Source organism: Nicotiana attenuata, unplaced genomic scaffold, assembly GCF_001879085.1.
Source record: "Nicotiana attenuata strain UT unplaced genomic scaffold, NIATTr2, whole genome shotgun sequence".
Lineage (NCBI taxonomy): Eukaryota > Viridiplantae > Streptophyta > Magnoliopsida > Solanales > Solanaceae > Nicotiana > Nicotiana attenuata.
This window is the reverse complement of record NW_017670390.1, coordinates 125060-142975: the sequence shown is the minus strand read 5'-3', so window position 1 is coordinate 142975 and position 17916 is coordinate 125060. Positions and strand designations below refer to the sequence as shown.

The window sequence follows — 17916 nt, the reverse complement described above, 5'->3', positions numbered from 1 at the left end:
GCTTTCAGACCTAAAGACTTTGTGATGAAGGATCCATTGCCGTTTTTGATCGAACACGTGCAATTGGTTAGCTTAAAATATAAATGAAAATGGAGGAGGTCGTACCTTAGCAGTAGTATCACTTTAGGAGTGATATATTCCAATAGTTTGGTAGTCGCTCGCCGTTCATCATGCCAAGCTTGTAGGATCCCTTTCCAATAATATCGAGGACATGATATGGTCCTTCCTAGTTTGGACCCAGTTTTCCTTCGTTCGGGTTTCGAGCGTTGAGGGTGACTTTTTAGCACCAAGTCTCCAATTCTAAAGTGTCGAAGATTGGTTCTTCAGCTGTAGTACCTTTCAATCCGTTGTTTTTGTGCGACCAATCAAACAAGGGCGGCCTCACGTCTTTCATCCAACAATTCTAGGCTCGTGTTCATAGCCTTGTTATTTGATTCTTCTGTCGCATATCGAAACCTAAGGCTAGGTTCCTCGACCTCGACCGGGATAAGAGCTTCGGCACCACAGACCAAAGAGAAGAGTGTTGACCCCATACTGGATTTCAACATCGTGCGGTACGCCAAAAGAACCTCGGGCAATATTTCTCTCCATTTTCCCTTAGCATCGGTCAATCTTTTCTTAAGATTTTTAATGATGGTTTTGTTGGTCAATTCGGCTTGTCTGTTCCCGCTGGGATGGTGTGGCGTTAATAGAATCCTTTTGAACTTGTGATCCTCGAGAAATTTAGTTACTTTGCTGCCGATGAATTGCTTTCCGTTGTCGCACACAATCTCGGCAGGCATCCCGAATCGACATATAATGTGGTCCCAAATGAAGTCTATGACTTTCTTTTCTCTGACTTTCTCGAAAGCTTGTGCTTCAACCCACTTAGAAAAATAACCAGTCATAAATAAAATAAACTCATATTTACCTGGGGCCGATGGTAGAGGACCGACAATGTCCATTCCCCATTTGATGAACGACCATGGGGATAAGACCGAGTGGAGCTGCTCCTCGGGCTGGTGAATCCTCGGTGCATACCTCTAACATTTGTCACACTTTTGAACGAACACTTTTGTATCCTTTTCCATATTAGCCCAATAGTATCCTGCTCTGATAACTTTGTAAACCAGTGATTCGGCGTTGGAGTAATTCCCACAAGTGCCTTCGTGAACTTCTCGTAGGACGTAATCGGTGTCTCCTAGCCCCAAACATATCGCCAATGGATCTTCCTGAATAGCGTTCCATCTTCGGCCAAAGTGAATCGTGCTGCCTTCGAGCGTAGAGTCCTCGACTCCTTCAGATTTGATGGGAGCTTCCCGTTCTTCAAATATTCAATGTACTTGTTTCTTCAATCCCAAGTCAAATTTGTAGAGTTTAATTCGGCGTGGCTCTCTTCGATTACTGATCTCGAGAGTTGTACGACAATCCTCGAGTTAAGCTCGTCATCATCGACCGATCACCCCAAGTTTGCAAGGGCATCAGCCTCGCTGTTTTGCTCTCGAGGTATGTGTTGTAAGGTCCACTCCTTAAATCGATGTAAAGTTACCCGTAGCTTGTCCAAGTACCTCTGCTTTCGATCTTCTTGGACTTCAAAGCTTCTGCTGACTTGGTTTACCACAAGTAGGTAATCACATTTGGTCTCGGTGACCTATGCTCCCAAACTTTTAGCCAGCTCGAGACCTGCAATCATGGCCTCATACTCAGCCTCATTGTTAGTTAACTTTGAATTTTTGATAGATTGTCTAATTATGTTACCCATGGGCGGCTTTAATAAAATGCCCAACCCGGACCCTTTCACGTTCGAAGCACCGTCCGTAAAAAGTCCACACCCCCAATGATGTACCCGATTTCAGTAACAGCTCCTTTTCGACCTCGGGTACAAGAGTTGGCATGAAGTCAGCCACGAAGTCTGCCAAGATTTGAGACTAGATGGCTGTTCGGTGTTGATACTCAATATCGTACCCGTTGAGCTCTACGGTCCATTTGGCCAATTGACCCAAAATTTAGGGTTTATGCAAAACATTTCGAAGGGGATAAGTAGTTACAACACATATTGGGTGACATTGGAAATATGATTTTAATTTCCTGGAGGCGCTTATTAAAGCAAGTACTAATTTTTCTAAGTGAGGATACCTAATTTCGGCCTCGCCTAAGGTCTGACTAACATAGTAAACAGGGAATTGCGTACCTTGTTCTTTTCGGACTAGGACCCCACTTACGTTATTTTCGAGACCACCAAGTATAAGTAGAGTTGCTCGTCCGCTTTCGGGGTGTGAAGCAGTGGAGGGCTTGACAAGTATCGTTTTAGTTCTTCTAAGTATTGTTGGCATTTCGGGGTCCATGCAAAATTGCTCTTCTTTTTAAGTAGTGAGAAGAACCAGTGACTAAAGCCTCTGCACGGCCTTCACATTATCTACGACTTTGATATCCTCGATAGCTTTGATTTTATCGGGGTTGATATCGATCCCCCGATTGGACACCATGAGGCCGAGAAACTTGCCTGAGCCGACCCCAAATGCACACTTTTCTGGGTTGAGCTTCAAGTTGAACCTCTTTATTATATCGAAAGTCTCCTGCAAATGTTTCAAATGGTCCTCTGCTTGCAGGGACTTAACTAGCATGTCATCAATATAAACTTCCATAGATTTCCCTATTTGTTCTTCGAACATTCGATTTACTAGGCGTTGATAAGTTGCACCAACATTTTTTAGTCCGAACGACATTACGTTATAAAAATAGGTGCCGTATTTAGTGATAAACGAAGTCTTTTCCTGGTCCCCTGGGTTCATCTGTATTTGATTGTACCCGGAGTAGGCATCGAGAAAACTGAGAATCTCGTGGCCGACCGTGGCATCGATCTTGCGATCGATGTTCGGCAAAGGAAAAGAACCCTTAGGGCAGGCCTTGTTCAAATCCTTATAGTCTATGCACATTCTAAGTTTATTTCCCTTCTTAGGGACTACCACTACGTTTGCTAACCATTCGGGATATTTTATTTTGTTGCTATTTGACTTCCTGCTTTCCCTTCGACTCTGATCCCTTTGTTGATGAAAGCTCCGATACTGGTATCACTTTGTCGATTGCAAATATTTCTTTGGTGGTAAGTTGTTCACCGTACACCGTTTTGACTCCTTCCGATGTTGGGAACTACAGGACTTGATGAAGTGTCGAGGGTACTGCCCTCATGTTATGGATCCAAGGCCTTCCGAGCAGTGTGTTGTACCTCATGTCGCCCTCGATCACATGGAACTTTGTTTCTTGGATGGTCCCGGCCACATTTACTGGCAAAATAATTTCCCCTTTGATGGTTTCACTTGCCATGTTGAAGCCGTAAAGTACTCGAGCGGCGGGCACAATTTGATCTTGTAGGTCGAGTTGCTCTACGACCCTTGATCAGATAATGTTGGCCGAGCTACCTGGATCAATCAACACACATTTAACCTGAATTTTATTCATAAGGATAGATATTACCAGTGTGACGTTGTGAGGTTGTTCGATCCCCATCCTCATCGTTGAAAGAGAAGGTCTCTTTCGGTAAGTAGTCCCGAGTCTGTTTTTCTCTTGTGATCGTAACCTTGGTGCGTTTGAATACCGGTCCTTGAGGAATATCGACCCCTCAAACGATCATGTGAATCACGTGTTGTGGCTCTTCTTGCTCGTTTTTCCCGATTGAATCTCTGTTTTTGAAGTGGTTCTTGGCCCAATCACTTAAGAATTCTCGAAGATACCCCTCGTTGAACAACCGGGCTACTTCCTCCCTGAGTTGTCTGCAATCTTCTGTTTTGTGACCATGGGTACCATGATACTTGTATATTTGATTTGGGTTTCTTTGGGCCAGATCGGTCTGCAGAGGTCGAGGCCACCTAGTATCTTTGGTACGCCCAATGGCTGATACTATGGCGCGAAGCATCTACGCTGAAGTTATATTCTGAGGGCCAGATCGGTCTGCAGAGGTCGAGGCCACCTAGTATCTTTGGTACGCCCAATGGCTGATACTATGGCGCGAAGCATCTACGCTGAAGTTATATTCTGAAAGTCGAGGTGTTTCTTTGGACCCGGCATCCCTATCGAAACCACTTTTGATCATGAGCCCTCGGGAGTTTTGTCCCCAATTATTCCTTCTATCATTCCGAACGGGGTTGTGTCCAGACCCGCTATTTCTCCGATCTCTCCCGTATGGAAGATAACGGTCTCTGTTTGATCGTGGTTCCCGATCGACGTCCCTTTTAACTCTGTCTACAGGCCTGTTGGGATCAATCGAACCAATTGGAGCCCCTAGTTGATCGTCTTCGACCCTAATCTTTGACTGAAATCAATTATGAACATCGGACCAAGTGACGGTTGGATATTCGATCAAATTCTGCTTTAATTGTTGGGAAGCTATGGAACTCCATCTGTTGAGACATTGAGTGAAGGCTTGAACTGCCCAATCAGTGACCGGTGGCAAATCCATCTGTTCCATTTGAAATTGAGATACGAATTCCCTGAGCATCTCGTTGTCTTTTTGCCTTACCTTGAATAGGTCCGACTTTCTAGTTGCAACCTTAATGGCTCCAGCGTGTGCCTTTACAAAGGAATCTACAAGCATAGCAAATAAATCAATAGAGTTATGTGGAAAATTATGATACCATATCGTAGCACTCTTTGATAGAGTTTCTCCGAATTTCTTTAGCAACACAAATTCAATCTCATCATCTTCCAAGTCATTTCCCTTAATGGCGCATGTATAAGAGGTGACGTGTTCATTTGGATCTGTTATTCCGTTATACTTCGGAATCTCGGGCATACGGAACTTCTTCGGGATTGGCTTCGGAGCCGCACTTTGGAGGAAAAGTTTTTGGACAAACCTTTTGGAATCAAGTCCTCTCAATACCAGTGGTGCTCCTGGGATTTGGTCAACCCTGGAGTTATAAGTCTCCACCTTCTTATCATTTTCCTCGATCTTCTTTTCCCCTGTCTCGATCCGCTTTGTCAATTCCTCGAGCATTTTTACGATAGCAGGATTAGTCTCCGATTCTCCTTCATTTGATCTCTTTGGCACCAATTTGGCTCTTTGAACAACGTCTAGTGATGGCTCGAGCTCGATCCTACTTGGTGCACGATTCTGATTTATGTGTTGTGCTATTGCAGCTTGTTGAGTCCGCAACATCTCGAATATCATCCGAAGGATAATTCCTCCTTCTTTCCAGCTCTATGCGTTATGATCGGCTGCTCGAGCGTCCCTGCGGACGCTATTTTCAAGGTGGGCGCCCAAATTCCCATTAATGGCAATATGGGAGCTGACATCGATAGGTCTATGGCCGGCGGTCCATCGGGGTTGACTGGAGGTACTCCGTTTCCCGGGGCGGCTATATTTTCGTTTTCGCCATGAAGACCAAGGCCGTTGTCTGTGTGTACGGGTGCTACTTGAGAGTTTGACATGTTGATCCTGAAATCAAAAGACACTTACGAGAACAAGTGTAAAGCAATGTGTGTTATGAGAATTAATACCTGCAGGCAATCACTATTATCCTTAGCCCCAGGGCGAGCGCCAAACTATTTATCCTTAAAATCGGATAACAATTAAACTTATAAGTGGTTTTAAGGATATGTAATTTCACCTAGCACCAATTGATAAATAAGATGACTATTACTAGAAATAAATAACAAAGTAAAGCAAACCAGTATTGAAATGCACTTCAGCCCTCGAGCTAAGTCGCCCTCGAACTGAGCGAGTGAGAGTATAATTATGAAATAAACTGATGAACAAGAGAGTATGAGAGAAAAAGAGTATTATATTGCTTTGATATGCGTGAATGTAAGATGATTATAAATGGTTAAGACCCTCTTTATATAGTAGAGAAATCCTATTTACGGTATAATTCTAATTATAGAAGAAAATCCCAAGATTAGCTTAACAACCGCTCTTGATTTGATCTGTTTCGAGATTCCCGCCATTATCCTCGACCAGTAACGGATATCTCGCCTTTCAGTTATTATGCTATCTTCGGTCTTGCTCGATGCCTATCCTGTTTGGCCTCGATCATCATCGGTCTCGACCTCGACAAGTACTTCGAATCCCGAATTCGGTGTCTTATCCTCATAGCTCGGTCTGATATACTATGGCCCGATCCTCGCCCGGTTTTTACCGTATACACTCACCAAGGAATTGAAACTTGACAGTTCAAAAAATTTTCGAACTAAATGCCACATTAATCATTTTTCCTTTCTTTTTCAAAGTCAAAAAGACATTAACTATAAGCATCTTCTTCACTCTCCCTCCCACATTGTGGCTCCATGCTCTGTCTTTCACTCTTTCTGTTTATACTATCACTCTTCTCTAAATTCTTCGAAAAATACAAACCTCATAAAACAGACATTACTGTAACGTAAACAATATATTTTTTCTCTTTCTTTCAAGTATGACTTCGAAAATTGCAAATGGTTACGCCATTAACAACAACAACAACAACAACACACAAAGCTCGCCGCCGACATCGCCGAAAAACCGGCAAAGTTTCCGGAGGAGGCTACGCCGGCGAGGAAGCTTCCGTCGGAGGCACTTGCTGCTGATTGTGCCGCTTCTCTACTTCTCGGGACTGATCAGCTGCGTGCGGCCACTCTTTTCCCTGCTGCAACCACCTGCAGGTGCTGTATATCGTAGCCATGAGATTTTTCAGAAGCTTTGGACTGACATTCAAGCTGATAACTCTTCCTCTATTCAGGTAATTTTTCTTTCCTGGTTTTATCTATTACTTTGCTTAGCGGATCTGAAACTGCCTCTTCCACTGAAGAATCTTCGTGTTAAATTTGGAATTCGTGAAAGCCCTGGGGAACTTTACTTTTGTGAAAGCAAAAGGAAGAGAAGAAGAGAGAAGAGAATAGTGTTACTTCTAGTTGAGTGTTAAAAGATCTATTGCTGGTTGTTTTCTGCGACGATCCAAAATAGTTGTCCAGTTTTCGCTTGGTCAATAGTTTTAAACTTTGACACGAATTTTGTTAAATGATTTGAAATGAAAATGTAATTTCTCTCTAAACATTATTGTAAATAACCACATTTTTTTATCGTGACTAATTAGTCCACATTTGATGTCAGTTTGAGCACAAAATGGAGAATAATTTGGGACCACTGGATTATTTAATAGTTTGGTTCGAATGCATATACTGCAGCTATCCTTCATTGCTTTATATAGTAGACATACACGCACATCTGTAAAGAAAAAAAACGCACATCTGTAAATTTTTTTATAATATCCTCCGAGTTAACTTGTGTACACCTCGACTAATCTACACGTTACTTGCACCTCCTCTGTTTTTTTTCCATGTCTCCATCCGCTCCTCTCTGTTCTTGCAGTACCTTGCATAGGAACAGGAGTAATTTTGATTAAATATTGGGCTACTGTAATGATGAATTAGTCCAGTGATTGTGCAAAATCTTGTACTTTTTGCTTAATGGTAAGCGAAGTTTACTAATCACAAGCACTAAGATGGTGCATAGTGGTTACAACTGTAACCTTACATAAACTCAGTTCCATTTCTAATCAGTGAGGAAATCTATGAGCCTATCAACATCATATACATTCTGCATTTTATACAAGTAAGCCAAAAAGGAAATGCTTTCTGCATTTTGGTAATTAGCTGATGATCTGTCAATCTTATTGTAGCTGTCTTCTGTCTGGATATACAAAAGGAAGCTAAAAGAGCAAAGACACTGTTCCACTGGAAATACTGCCTCAACTAAAGGTATCAAAATTGTTAGATAGTTATACGTAATTAGTCCTATGTAGTAGGAGTAGAATATATCCTAGTCCCAAATGTAGTGGAGTAGAATATGTATTATAAATAGGGCTCATTGTATCATTGTTAATAATAGATTTTTCTCCCGTACATTCTCACCTGGTATCAGAGTTTCAGTGAGAAAATTATCGTTGTGCGTCATTCCAGCGACATCCGGGAAGAAAGATCTCATCGCCGTGCAATGTTCTGGCAATTTCGTCTTGTTCCTTGGGTTCATCACCGGTAGAGTGGTACTGTGCATATACCAGTACCACCATCAAATCCGAAACTCTTTCCGGTTGGCGACTCAAGATTGATTTGCATTATCTCCTTATCGGTAAGTGTTGTGCGAAAACCAACACTACCATCTTGATCGGGAAAGTAACTTTTCCGGCGCGTCTGAGCCATTCCGGCCACTTTTTGCTAAAACTTCTTCAGGACAACTTACTCGTCCAGTGATTCTGAGCCAACCCATATAAATTACATCAAATTCTGACAACTTTTATTTTTTTTTCCGGCGTGAACAATACCCTTTTTCCGGCGTGAACATTGATTTCCCAGCGTGAATAGTAATTGGTCGTGAAAGTTTCTGTTTTCTGGTGGTGTTTTATAACCTATTTTGTAGTGTGGAATTCGGCTTAGTCTCACTATTTCCAAAATTTTCCTGCGACCTTTCGGCCAATTTCTGTTTGTCAGCAACCACGTGGTTTTGTTGCTCAGGGGGAGTCTAGTGGCCTTGCATGTCGAATGATCACCTTGCACATATTTTCACCAAGTCCCTACTGGTCCTCGTATTAGTTACATATGTAACAAGCTCGGCACATATGATTTGTATGCACCGGTTTGAGGGGGAGTGTTAGATAGTTATATGTAAATAGTCCTAGTCCTATATGTAGTAGGAGTAGAATATGTCCTAGTCCCATATGTAGTTGGAGTAGAATATGTATTGTATATAGGGCTCATTGTATCATTGTTAATAATAGTTTTTTCTTCCGCGCATTCTCACAAAAATAACATGTCTTGTTGACTTGTGCTGGATTTTGTTCTTCCTTAGAACAGCTCTCTGCATTTTGACTAATGTGTGTGCATTTAACTTTCCACAATTAGACTGGATTTTCGTGAAATTTTTCATTTTCACAATGAAATGACAAAAATATTATAGGGCAACACAGAATTACCAGTATCAGTAAGAAGGTTTTGGTTTTTGAACCACCTTATAAATTCGTGCATACTACTATTAGCCTGATGGAAATCAAATTTAACCTACACCAAGTCCAAATGGATGAAACTACGGGATAGAGTAAATTTCTAGCATTGATAATCAATTGTGCATTTGCTAGTTTTCATCTGGTCAAAATTATTAAGTTGGTGGGCATTGTAGGAATGCAGGTAGTTACATTAAATCAGGAACCTAACTAAATGTATTCCATTTCAGGTTCTCCTGGAACCAATCTTTACTTAATTGTTGATGCCAATGGTGGCCTCAATCAGCAGCGATCATCGGTATGTTATTTCATGAGAATGCCACTGTATTTCCCAAGTAATTTTCTGCTAACTTTTGTTAAAATTGCAAATTTGGTATACTTAACTTTGTACTTGAGTTTCCTATCTCTTATTTTGCTGGATTTATCCATGTTTTTTTGAATTGTCAGGTCATTACCAGAGTACAATGCTGCTGTATTCCTATTTCAAGTTTGAATTTTCATTGTAAATAAAATTCAAGTAATTGTTTTTCGGCACCCTAACCTAATTAGAGAAACAGTATAGAAGACAGAAGTCATGGCGATTGCAATTGGTCGTTTTGAATAGCTAGATGGACCTATACTACCTTGACATGAATTTGATATGCTTATTCAGTTGCTTAAAGTTGGGTAGATCAGGGGCACTACTGGTTTGTTAGTTAAGTCATGTAGTAGCTGATATAAGTTTCTAAGCAAGTGTCAGGACACGTTTTTTGGTATTTCTCTATTCATTAATGTAAATGAAAATTTAGCTTAACCACCCTTGTTGCTTTTAGTGCAGATATGCAATGCAGTAGTCATTGCTGCGCTATTGAATGCAACACTGCTTATTCCTCGTCTGGAGTTCCATAATGTCTGGAGGGATTCAAGGCAAGTTTTCAGAATAGTACTTTCCGTTTATGTGTAAATCCTACCAAGTAAGGGTTGATAATTACACCTCATTTTCTCCCCTTCTTATTTGATCTCAAGATCTCACCCTCTCTGAAATTACACATTTAATGAAATCAAGAACATCCTTTACAAAAAAGTGGATTAAGGAAGCTTCCTATATTTATTTTCTTATTTAGTTCTTTGACATTCTGTACCTTCTCTCTGTTTCTATCTGAGCACACCTTGTGCTGCTACAACGAAATGTGGGGTAATTGAAGAATATTCCTTTCCATTGGCTTTTATTTCTCGTGTTCAAAATATAAATTTAAACTTCATCAACCACCAGAATGCATAGTACAGGTTCAGTCACTACGTGCTTCATCTTGGTGCATGTTTTCTCATGTTAAATCACTATTTTGCTTCGAATATACCAATAATCGCATTCATTTAACTTCTGTATTCACAAAGATTATTTTGGTGTTTCCCTTTTTGTCACATTGCAGCGGATTTGCTGATATTTATGATGAGGACCATTTCATATCCACCCTTAAAGATTATATTACAGTGGTTAAAGAACTACCAGCAGAACTGATGGAGAAATATGATTCCAATATCAGCAATATTCGGAATTTGCGAGTCCAAGCTTGGGCACCTCCAAGCTATTACCTGGAAGAGGTTTATCCTGTCTTGCTTAAGCGGAGGTATGTAGTTTTAAGGTTTCAGTTTATCTGAATTTATCACTTGTTTCACTAGTAAAAGACATTCCCAAAAACTTTCTGCCAAATGACCACCGGAAAGCAGCTTGCATTTCTGTCTTCTTCTTTTACGTTTGGAAGGAACAAATTTAGTTGGTTCTTCTAATCCAGCATGCCAGCTTAATACTATCAGTATGTCTTTACACGACTCTTTTGCAATCATGTCAGCCAGGGTGAGAAGATACATCATTTTGCATCTCATTCTCGAATTACTAAGATTACATATGCTTATGACGGCTCATTAATGTGGGACAAGATTACTGAAATCTGATAGCGTGTATTACTACCTATTTAGAAGCCACATATGAGAGGAGCTTAGGGTCAACATCTCTGCTTGAGCTGTTTGCTTAAAGGCTGTCCAACATGCTTACGGACAAGTGGCAGTTGTGATATTTCAGGATTGCGATGTTCTAATTTTATTGTAGACGTGTGCAGAATTTTGCTGAACCAGTGGACTGAACTTTGCATGTTCCACGTCGGTTGCGGCCTTTTTTAGATTGCCACTTGTGTGATCATGTTGGTCCACTTGAGATTTCCGTTTCTCACACAGCTCTCGAGCTTTGCTTTTACTTTGCTTGACTAACCAATGTGTCTTATTGTAGGACTAAAAGTCTAAAATATAAGCTCCAAGGAAAAGCTTATATAAGTTGTTTCGGTAGTTTAAGCAAATTATATTTTCTTCATTTTTTAGCAAATTATAATTCAAATTAATTTTAAATCTTATATTATATATATATTTTTAAAACTATTCGAAGTGTTATAAAATGATAGCTCTTCTGTAAAAAGAAATGCAAAGTTGAAGAAAAATGTTTTTTTCTATTTAATCCTAAGTTTTAACTATTATTCTTAGAGTCTTATATCTAGCATGACTCTTTTTCAATTTCTAGTGGATGCTACTTCATTTTCCTAGTAGGAAAGAATGTTAAGAGCTGGCATTGACAGAGAAGAATGTAGTTAGCTGTAAATATCACTTTCTTTTGTTACTTATGCAGACCTACATTATCCATTCACTAGTTACTTTATATGCAGGGTTGTTCATATTTCCCCATTTGCTAATAGATTATCAATGCATCTTCCATCTCATCTTCAATTCCTGAGATGCTTTTCCAATTATGAAGCTTTGAGGTTCTCCTTGGCCATATCGACGCTTGCAAAGAAGTTAGTCAAGCGCATGATTGAGAGGAGCTCTAACTCTGTTGGGAAGTATATTTCTATCCACCTTCGCTTTGAGGAGGTACAGTCTCTCTTCCTAGTTCTGCTTGCAAAGGATTTTCTGGAAGTCCATTGACACTGTTGATCAACAATCTAATGATGTAAACTCCCTCTTACATGTGAAGGACATGGTAGCCTTTTCATGTTGTATTTATGATGGAGGAGTGGTTGAAAAGTCAGAAATGGATGTGGTACGTGAGAAAGGATGGGGGAAGAGGTTCAAACAAAAATATCGTGTTATTGCGCCTGGTCTCAACCGCATAAATGGAAAATGTCCTATGACCCCTGTAGAGGTTAGAATTTATTTTTATCTGTTTACCTTCAAATAAATTGGGCTTCCTATCTGGAGCAGGAAAATGGATTTATCAGTATTACACTACCTAAGTTACATCCTGATCTAACTGTTAGTATATTTCTCCTCAGAGGAGAAGGTAATTCTTATAGGCTGAATGCAGCTCTTATGTCTTAAGTGCTAAAAGTGAAAATATTGCACCAACGTGCTGTATTTCAGCCTTGAACACCAGCCAATTCTCAATTAGAAATAAATTATACAATTGAGAAGCTTTCAGAGTAGATTTGGAAGAAATTATTTGTTATACTTGTTAATACTTGGAGTGTCTACTGCAAATTGCTACAAGTCAAAATTGCATTTTAGTGCACTCTTTTGCTGAATGTATCTTTTAGAAGGGCTAGGTCTCTGAGGCTTGATGGGACACATGCCAATGTTGACCTTCCGAGGAGTCAGGAAATTGTGAATCATTTTTAGTTTCTCTGCTTCAAACACTGGGTTTCTTCTCAATGATCTTTCTTGATGAATAGGGGCTGGGCTTAGGATAGATACAGGGAGTAAATGCAACCTTTCTCTTATTTTTTTGGTTTTCCTAACTACTCTGGTAATCAAAAGAGGTGAATGTATTATTTGTGTAACTTGTAGAAGCTTTGTATCTAGCTATCGAACTAAAACCTTTACAAAAACCTTATTCTGTTCCTGGCAAGCTTTTAGATGGATAGTCCTAGGGCTTGTTCAATCATTCTACCCCTTTTCATAAAACTGAGAGACATTATAATAATTGCATATGTTTGACCATAAATGCTGAGAAGTATTTTTCTAACTATATTCAGTAAAATCATTTTTCACCTTGTGGGGGCTGCTATCTTGCCAGGAATATCATGAAGTGAAGAAGAATAATGAGAGTGCTGCCAATTTTTTCTTTAACGTAGACAAATTTAGAAACAGAAACAAGTAAAGGAAGGTCGTATACTTTATCAACCATGATTTTTGGGAAAAGATGTTAAAAATGAAAAGTTCAATTTTTATTTTCTTTCAATATGGAATGCCAGTTGAGAGGTTATTTTTCTGATTTTCCTGTTTCCGTGAGTTATTTAAGGAAAAGGCATAAGTACCCCATGTGTGCTATATCCGAAGTTCCAGGGACATATCTTTACTTTACAGGGGTCCTATTACCCCCCCTAAACTTTTTTTTTCCTTATTTGCACCTTATGTGGTGACGTGGACCAAAAAGTGACAACACCTCCTTCAAGCGCGTGGGAACTTATAGAAAAAGGTTGTAACCATACGAAACGGCCATGTGTTAGTCTCGAAGCTGATTTTCAAGAGTCCTTCGTCCTAAACACACTTGACTTTCATGAACATTTTGTCACCCATTTTCAAGAGCTTCAAATCTGATTTTGGGTCTCAAAATTCAACGAAATCTCAGCTAAATTCGCACCAATCAAGCTCAAATTTCAACTGCAACTGCACAACATCATCATCAAACCCCAGCAATCTATTTGGCCAACAACCAAGAATTTTAACAAATCTCTTTTTTTGCTCTTCAAGATTTTTCAGGTTCAACAACGGTGGATTCGAAATTCTTTCTCCATTTTCGAATCTCAGCAGCAACCAAGGATCTAGAATGAGTTTAGCACTTAATTCTCAACTTCAAAACTTCAACAACCTTCGAATCTGCTCAGCACCTCCAATTCTTTTTCAAGTTCATACAAGAACAATAACAATAACAATAACAATTGTCCTTTTCATTTTTTATTATATTTTGGAATTAAAAAGAAAATAAAAAGGAAGAAAATAAAATAGAATTAAAAAATAATAAGAAATTGCGAAATTACACGTGGCAGCGCGTGTATTTCACTGTCTACCAAGAGTTTGGTATCTACGCCACATCATCACTTAGGATGGTGTTTATTACACTTTAAAATCGTTCAGAAGGGTAATAGGACCCTGTAAAGGAAAGGTGTGTTCCTGGAACTTCGAGTATAGTTTAGGGGGTACTTATGCAGTTATGCCTTTACCCATTTATTTATAATATCAATTTCATTGCTCAAACTGCAGGTATACGCAGGTATACAAATTCTTGCATTTAGTACTTCGTTGTAGCCTTCAGTTACTCTTTTGTTTCATATATTTTTCTTTGTCAGGATAGGTCGGAATGATGCTCAGGGGTATGGGATTTGCCAAAGATACTCCAATCTATTTGGCTTCTGGGAAGATTTACCAGGCCGATAGATATCTAGCACCTCTTCGAAAGATGTTTCCTCTCCTACAAACCAAGGAGACTTTGGCAACCAAGGATGAGCTTGCTCCATTTGAGGTATAAGTTGTTGATGAGAAGTCATTTCTTCTAGAAAAATAGTGTGTGGGACATGGTTGACCACCTCCAATACCACCATGGAATGCACTAGTATTGGACCAGCTCAGTAATGGGCATATCCACTGTCTATTTCTGCTCTAACTGAACCTAAGTTCTTGGACAAGTATTTGTTCGAGGGATGTATCTAGTACATAGTAGTTTAAAATTCTTTCCTCTCCTCACTTTTGTAACTTTTTGCATCTTCTTGATGCCAGCAATGAATTCTACTTCATAAAAAATAAAACATTTCTTCCCAAGCTACCATTTTCCAAATTACCACGGCTAAGAAATTGCACTGAATCAAAGAGATATAGTGCTCTCTGCTCAGCCAATTCAACCAACATTGATTTGCATCTAATGCCAGAAGCACTTCCAAGTTCCGACAAGCTAATGATTTATCAGAAGTAATAATTTGGCTATTTCAAAATTTTGAGAATTTATTCAGTTTGACATAAAAAGAAACCAGCCAACAGGATTCTAGTGACTGGACCTTTCATCCTGAACCATGCCATAGCCGTGTTGTGTCATTGGAATTTTTTGGAGTTCTATGTTACTAATTTACTATTTAGTGGAAGCAGCTAGCTGATTGTCCCAGCGAATAAACACGTTCACTTCATTTCATTACATTTTATTTTTGTTTTATAGGGTTATTCATCAAGACTCGCTGCTGTGGACTACCTAGTATGCTTGTTTAGTGAGGTATTTGTAACCACTCAAGGGGGAAACTTCCCTCATTTTTTGATTGGTCATAGAAGGTACCTTTTTAATGGACACGCCAAGACTATCAAACCTGATAAAATCAAGCTTGTATCTTTATTGCAGAACACAAGTATAAGGTCAGATCCTTTTCCTATAGCTGTCTTCTATTTTCTTTTCTTTCTGCTTCTCGTATAACTGAAAGTACAATCCAGATTTTGTTGCCTACATTATACACCGATAGGTAGAAGATGTGATCACGAAAAGCATCAGTTGCTGATACTTCATGATCCCAAAGTTAGAATTACATGCATTTTTATGCATATGAGTCAACTTATTTGCTCATAAATCATGAAATTATCTAATGGCAAAAAAATTTGATACTGCAGGTCAAAAAAAAAAAAGATTAGGTTTTTATTTAACTTCCTAATTCTGTTGCCATTATAGGAATTAAAGTAAGACGTGATCATTTACCTGAATCAGGAAGGATTTGTGCCTCCTTTGGACCAGAACAGTTGAAATGCAAAATGAATGGTGAGCTCAAATGTGCATAGTAACAGACTAAAGGGCATGAAATGGAATAAACCTACCCCTAAAAAGTTGATCACTTCAGAATATTTCCGAGGCTAAATCTAACCTGATTTTGAAACACGAGGAACAAGTTCTAGTATGAGTCGATCCTAATACATTCTAGGTTGACTCTCACCAATCTAGTATCATCTCTGAGTTCATCTCATCTTTACTCATCCCACTTCTCTTAAATTTCCAGGCAACTTTATCATAATCGTCAAGAGCATAACATCATTTCTTTTCTTCTTTTTGTTTTTTCTTTTTCATAATTTTTTTTCCGTGTACTGCTAAACAGCTGGATTGAATTCAAGGGTCAAATGGGATCAATGCTGGCCGAAAGTGACAGGAAGGGCATAATGGTACCTAGAGTTAAGAAGTCCACCAGAAAAGGTTCTATCTATTCGAATCCTTTGCCTGAATGCGGGTGTCTTTGGGAGTCAAAAAGAGCTACCAACCGAAGCAATTCGTACCTCATGGTAGATCGCTGAGATTCGTCCCTGGTTCTAAGTTTCCTCTGATTTTGAGCATCTAAGTTGATCAACTAATCTGGGATCCTTTGGCAAGCACCATTTACTCTTCTATTTTGCTTGTTATTTGTGTAATCGTAACGGAGTCTCCACGTGCTGCCATGCTATATCCATGGAAATCAGTATACTTCCAGCTTGTCATATTGGGGTCTTACCAGTTTATGTGTCAATAGGATGTGGTGGAAAAGATCTGAGGCTCCAAGTCCAACACTGATTACAGGAACCAAAGATTGTTAAAGCATCTCAGTCGAGATCACGAGAATTTATTTTCCAGTTTTTCCTTAGCCAGCAAGGGAGGACATTTCATCTGTCTGGAGTTGATATCAGTTTCTTAGATCCTAAAGGTTTCAGTTATTCTTTTTTATAGTGTAGATTCTTGATTCTTTCTCTCTTCTTTGATTTTGTTACTGCCTTCACATTGCTTCTGGGAAGTTTGTACTCCTTATACTCTAACTATTATAATGCTATAAGTTTTAGTGAATTGAATTTCAACATTTATCGTGCCAATTGTTTCTACCTAAGCAAGTGTCTTGAGGTTTTTTGCAGCTTTATATGATATTGGACTAAGATGAACTTAAATGAAGCGGCATGAAGAATGAGGATTCATATAGTTGACTCCAACTTGCTTGGGTATTTCCCGTCAAGGTAAGAGAGCTTAGAAGGAGGTTTAAACTTCATAGTGGTTATGTAAGGGGGAAACAGAAGGGTTATTATATTAAGAATCCATGACTCCAGCCCCTCTCCATCCAACTCATTGTAGCTTAATGATGAAGATGGAAACCTCAAACGATAGATACTCCTCTTTATTTTATCTTTTAGATGAATAGAAAGTTACATGACCTCCTCTTTTCCACCTATTAAAATATTTAATTGGGTATGTTTATTGCAAAATTAACTCAGTTTTCTTTTTATGCATTAAAATTATGATTTTTTTCTACCTTAGAGGGCGTAGCTATATCATATTTATGTGCTGATTATAGTGGTAGTTCCAATTTCATGGATATCTAAAATTTAAGCATATATATTTAGTGGTATAAAGTAAAACGTCCGTTTACATGCGACTTGTGTAGTTTGATGCAGAACATAGGTTCTTTGTTATTTGTATCACTCCCTTTGTTTCAAATTAGATGAGGTACTTTCCTTTTTAGTATATTTCAAAATATATGACACATTTTTAAATATTTGGAAATAATTCAACTTTAAACTCTCAAATATCATAGCCTCACAAAGCTTTACCTCCTTAAGCTTTTAAGACCACAAGTTTCAAATTTTCTTTTTTTTTAAACTCCGTGCCGAGTCAAACTACCTCAGTTCTACTTTAATTTATGTATGGGCTTGAAGATATTTAGTTATGAACACATTGCAACGGTGGCTTTAATTTTTTTTGTTCTGAACGGACATTATATTGGGGGTACTGAAATAGTTACTGGACATTGTTGGCTAAAGTTGTCACGCCTGCTTTTATGATGTTGAGTTGCTGAAAATGTTCCATGAGAAAATGAGTACTACAAGTCATAAAGTGAACGTTAATGTGTCGCGTGGATATCCGGCATCCGCACATGGAATCCAATATATGCATGCTAGAATTTTGTGCTCCACAGCTTCTTCATTGCTTTGTTATGGCAGTCACAGCTCTAGTATAGTAACAGTCTGTATTAAT

At 39.0% G+C, this 17916-nt stretch overlaps 1 protein-coding gene across 1 annotated transcript; it reads left to right on the top strand.

Moving 5' to 3' along the window:
- Nucleotides 1-5886: 5886 nt before the first annotated feature.
- Nucleotides 5887-16748, top strand: LOC109238743 (uncharacterized protein At1g04910-like). The gene is made up of 10 exons (XM_019405215.1): nt 5887-6686; nt 7626-7704; nt 9173-9240; nt 9760-9848; nt 10352-10549; nt 11633-11837; nt 11941-12108; nt 14257-14424; nt 15109-15299; nt 16025-16748. The coding sequence occupies exons 1-10, from the start codon at nt 6384-6386 to the stop codon at nt 16215-16217; spliced, it is 1662 nt and encodes a 553-aa protein (XP_019260760.1). The 5' UTR covers nt 5887-6383; the 3' UTR covers nt 16218-16748.
- Nucleotides 16749-17916: the final 1168 nt, after the last annotated feature.

Excerpts from the sequence above, each read along its gene's own strand:
- LOC109238743 (XM_019405215.1), top strand. The coding sequence starts at position 6,384 with ATGACTTCGAAAATTGCAAATGGTTACGCCATTAACAACAACAACAAC. Across the intron at positions 6,687-7,625 it reads ATAACTCTTCCTCTATTCAG|CTGTCTTCTGTCTGGATATA; the intron begins GTAATTTTTCTT and ends ATCTTATTGTAG. Across the intron at positions 12,109-14,256 it reads GTCCTATGACCCCTGTAGAG|GTCGGAATGATGCTCAGGGG; the intron begins GTTAGAATTTAT and ends TTGTCAGGATAG.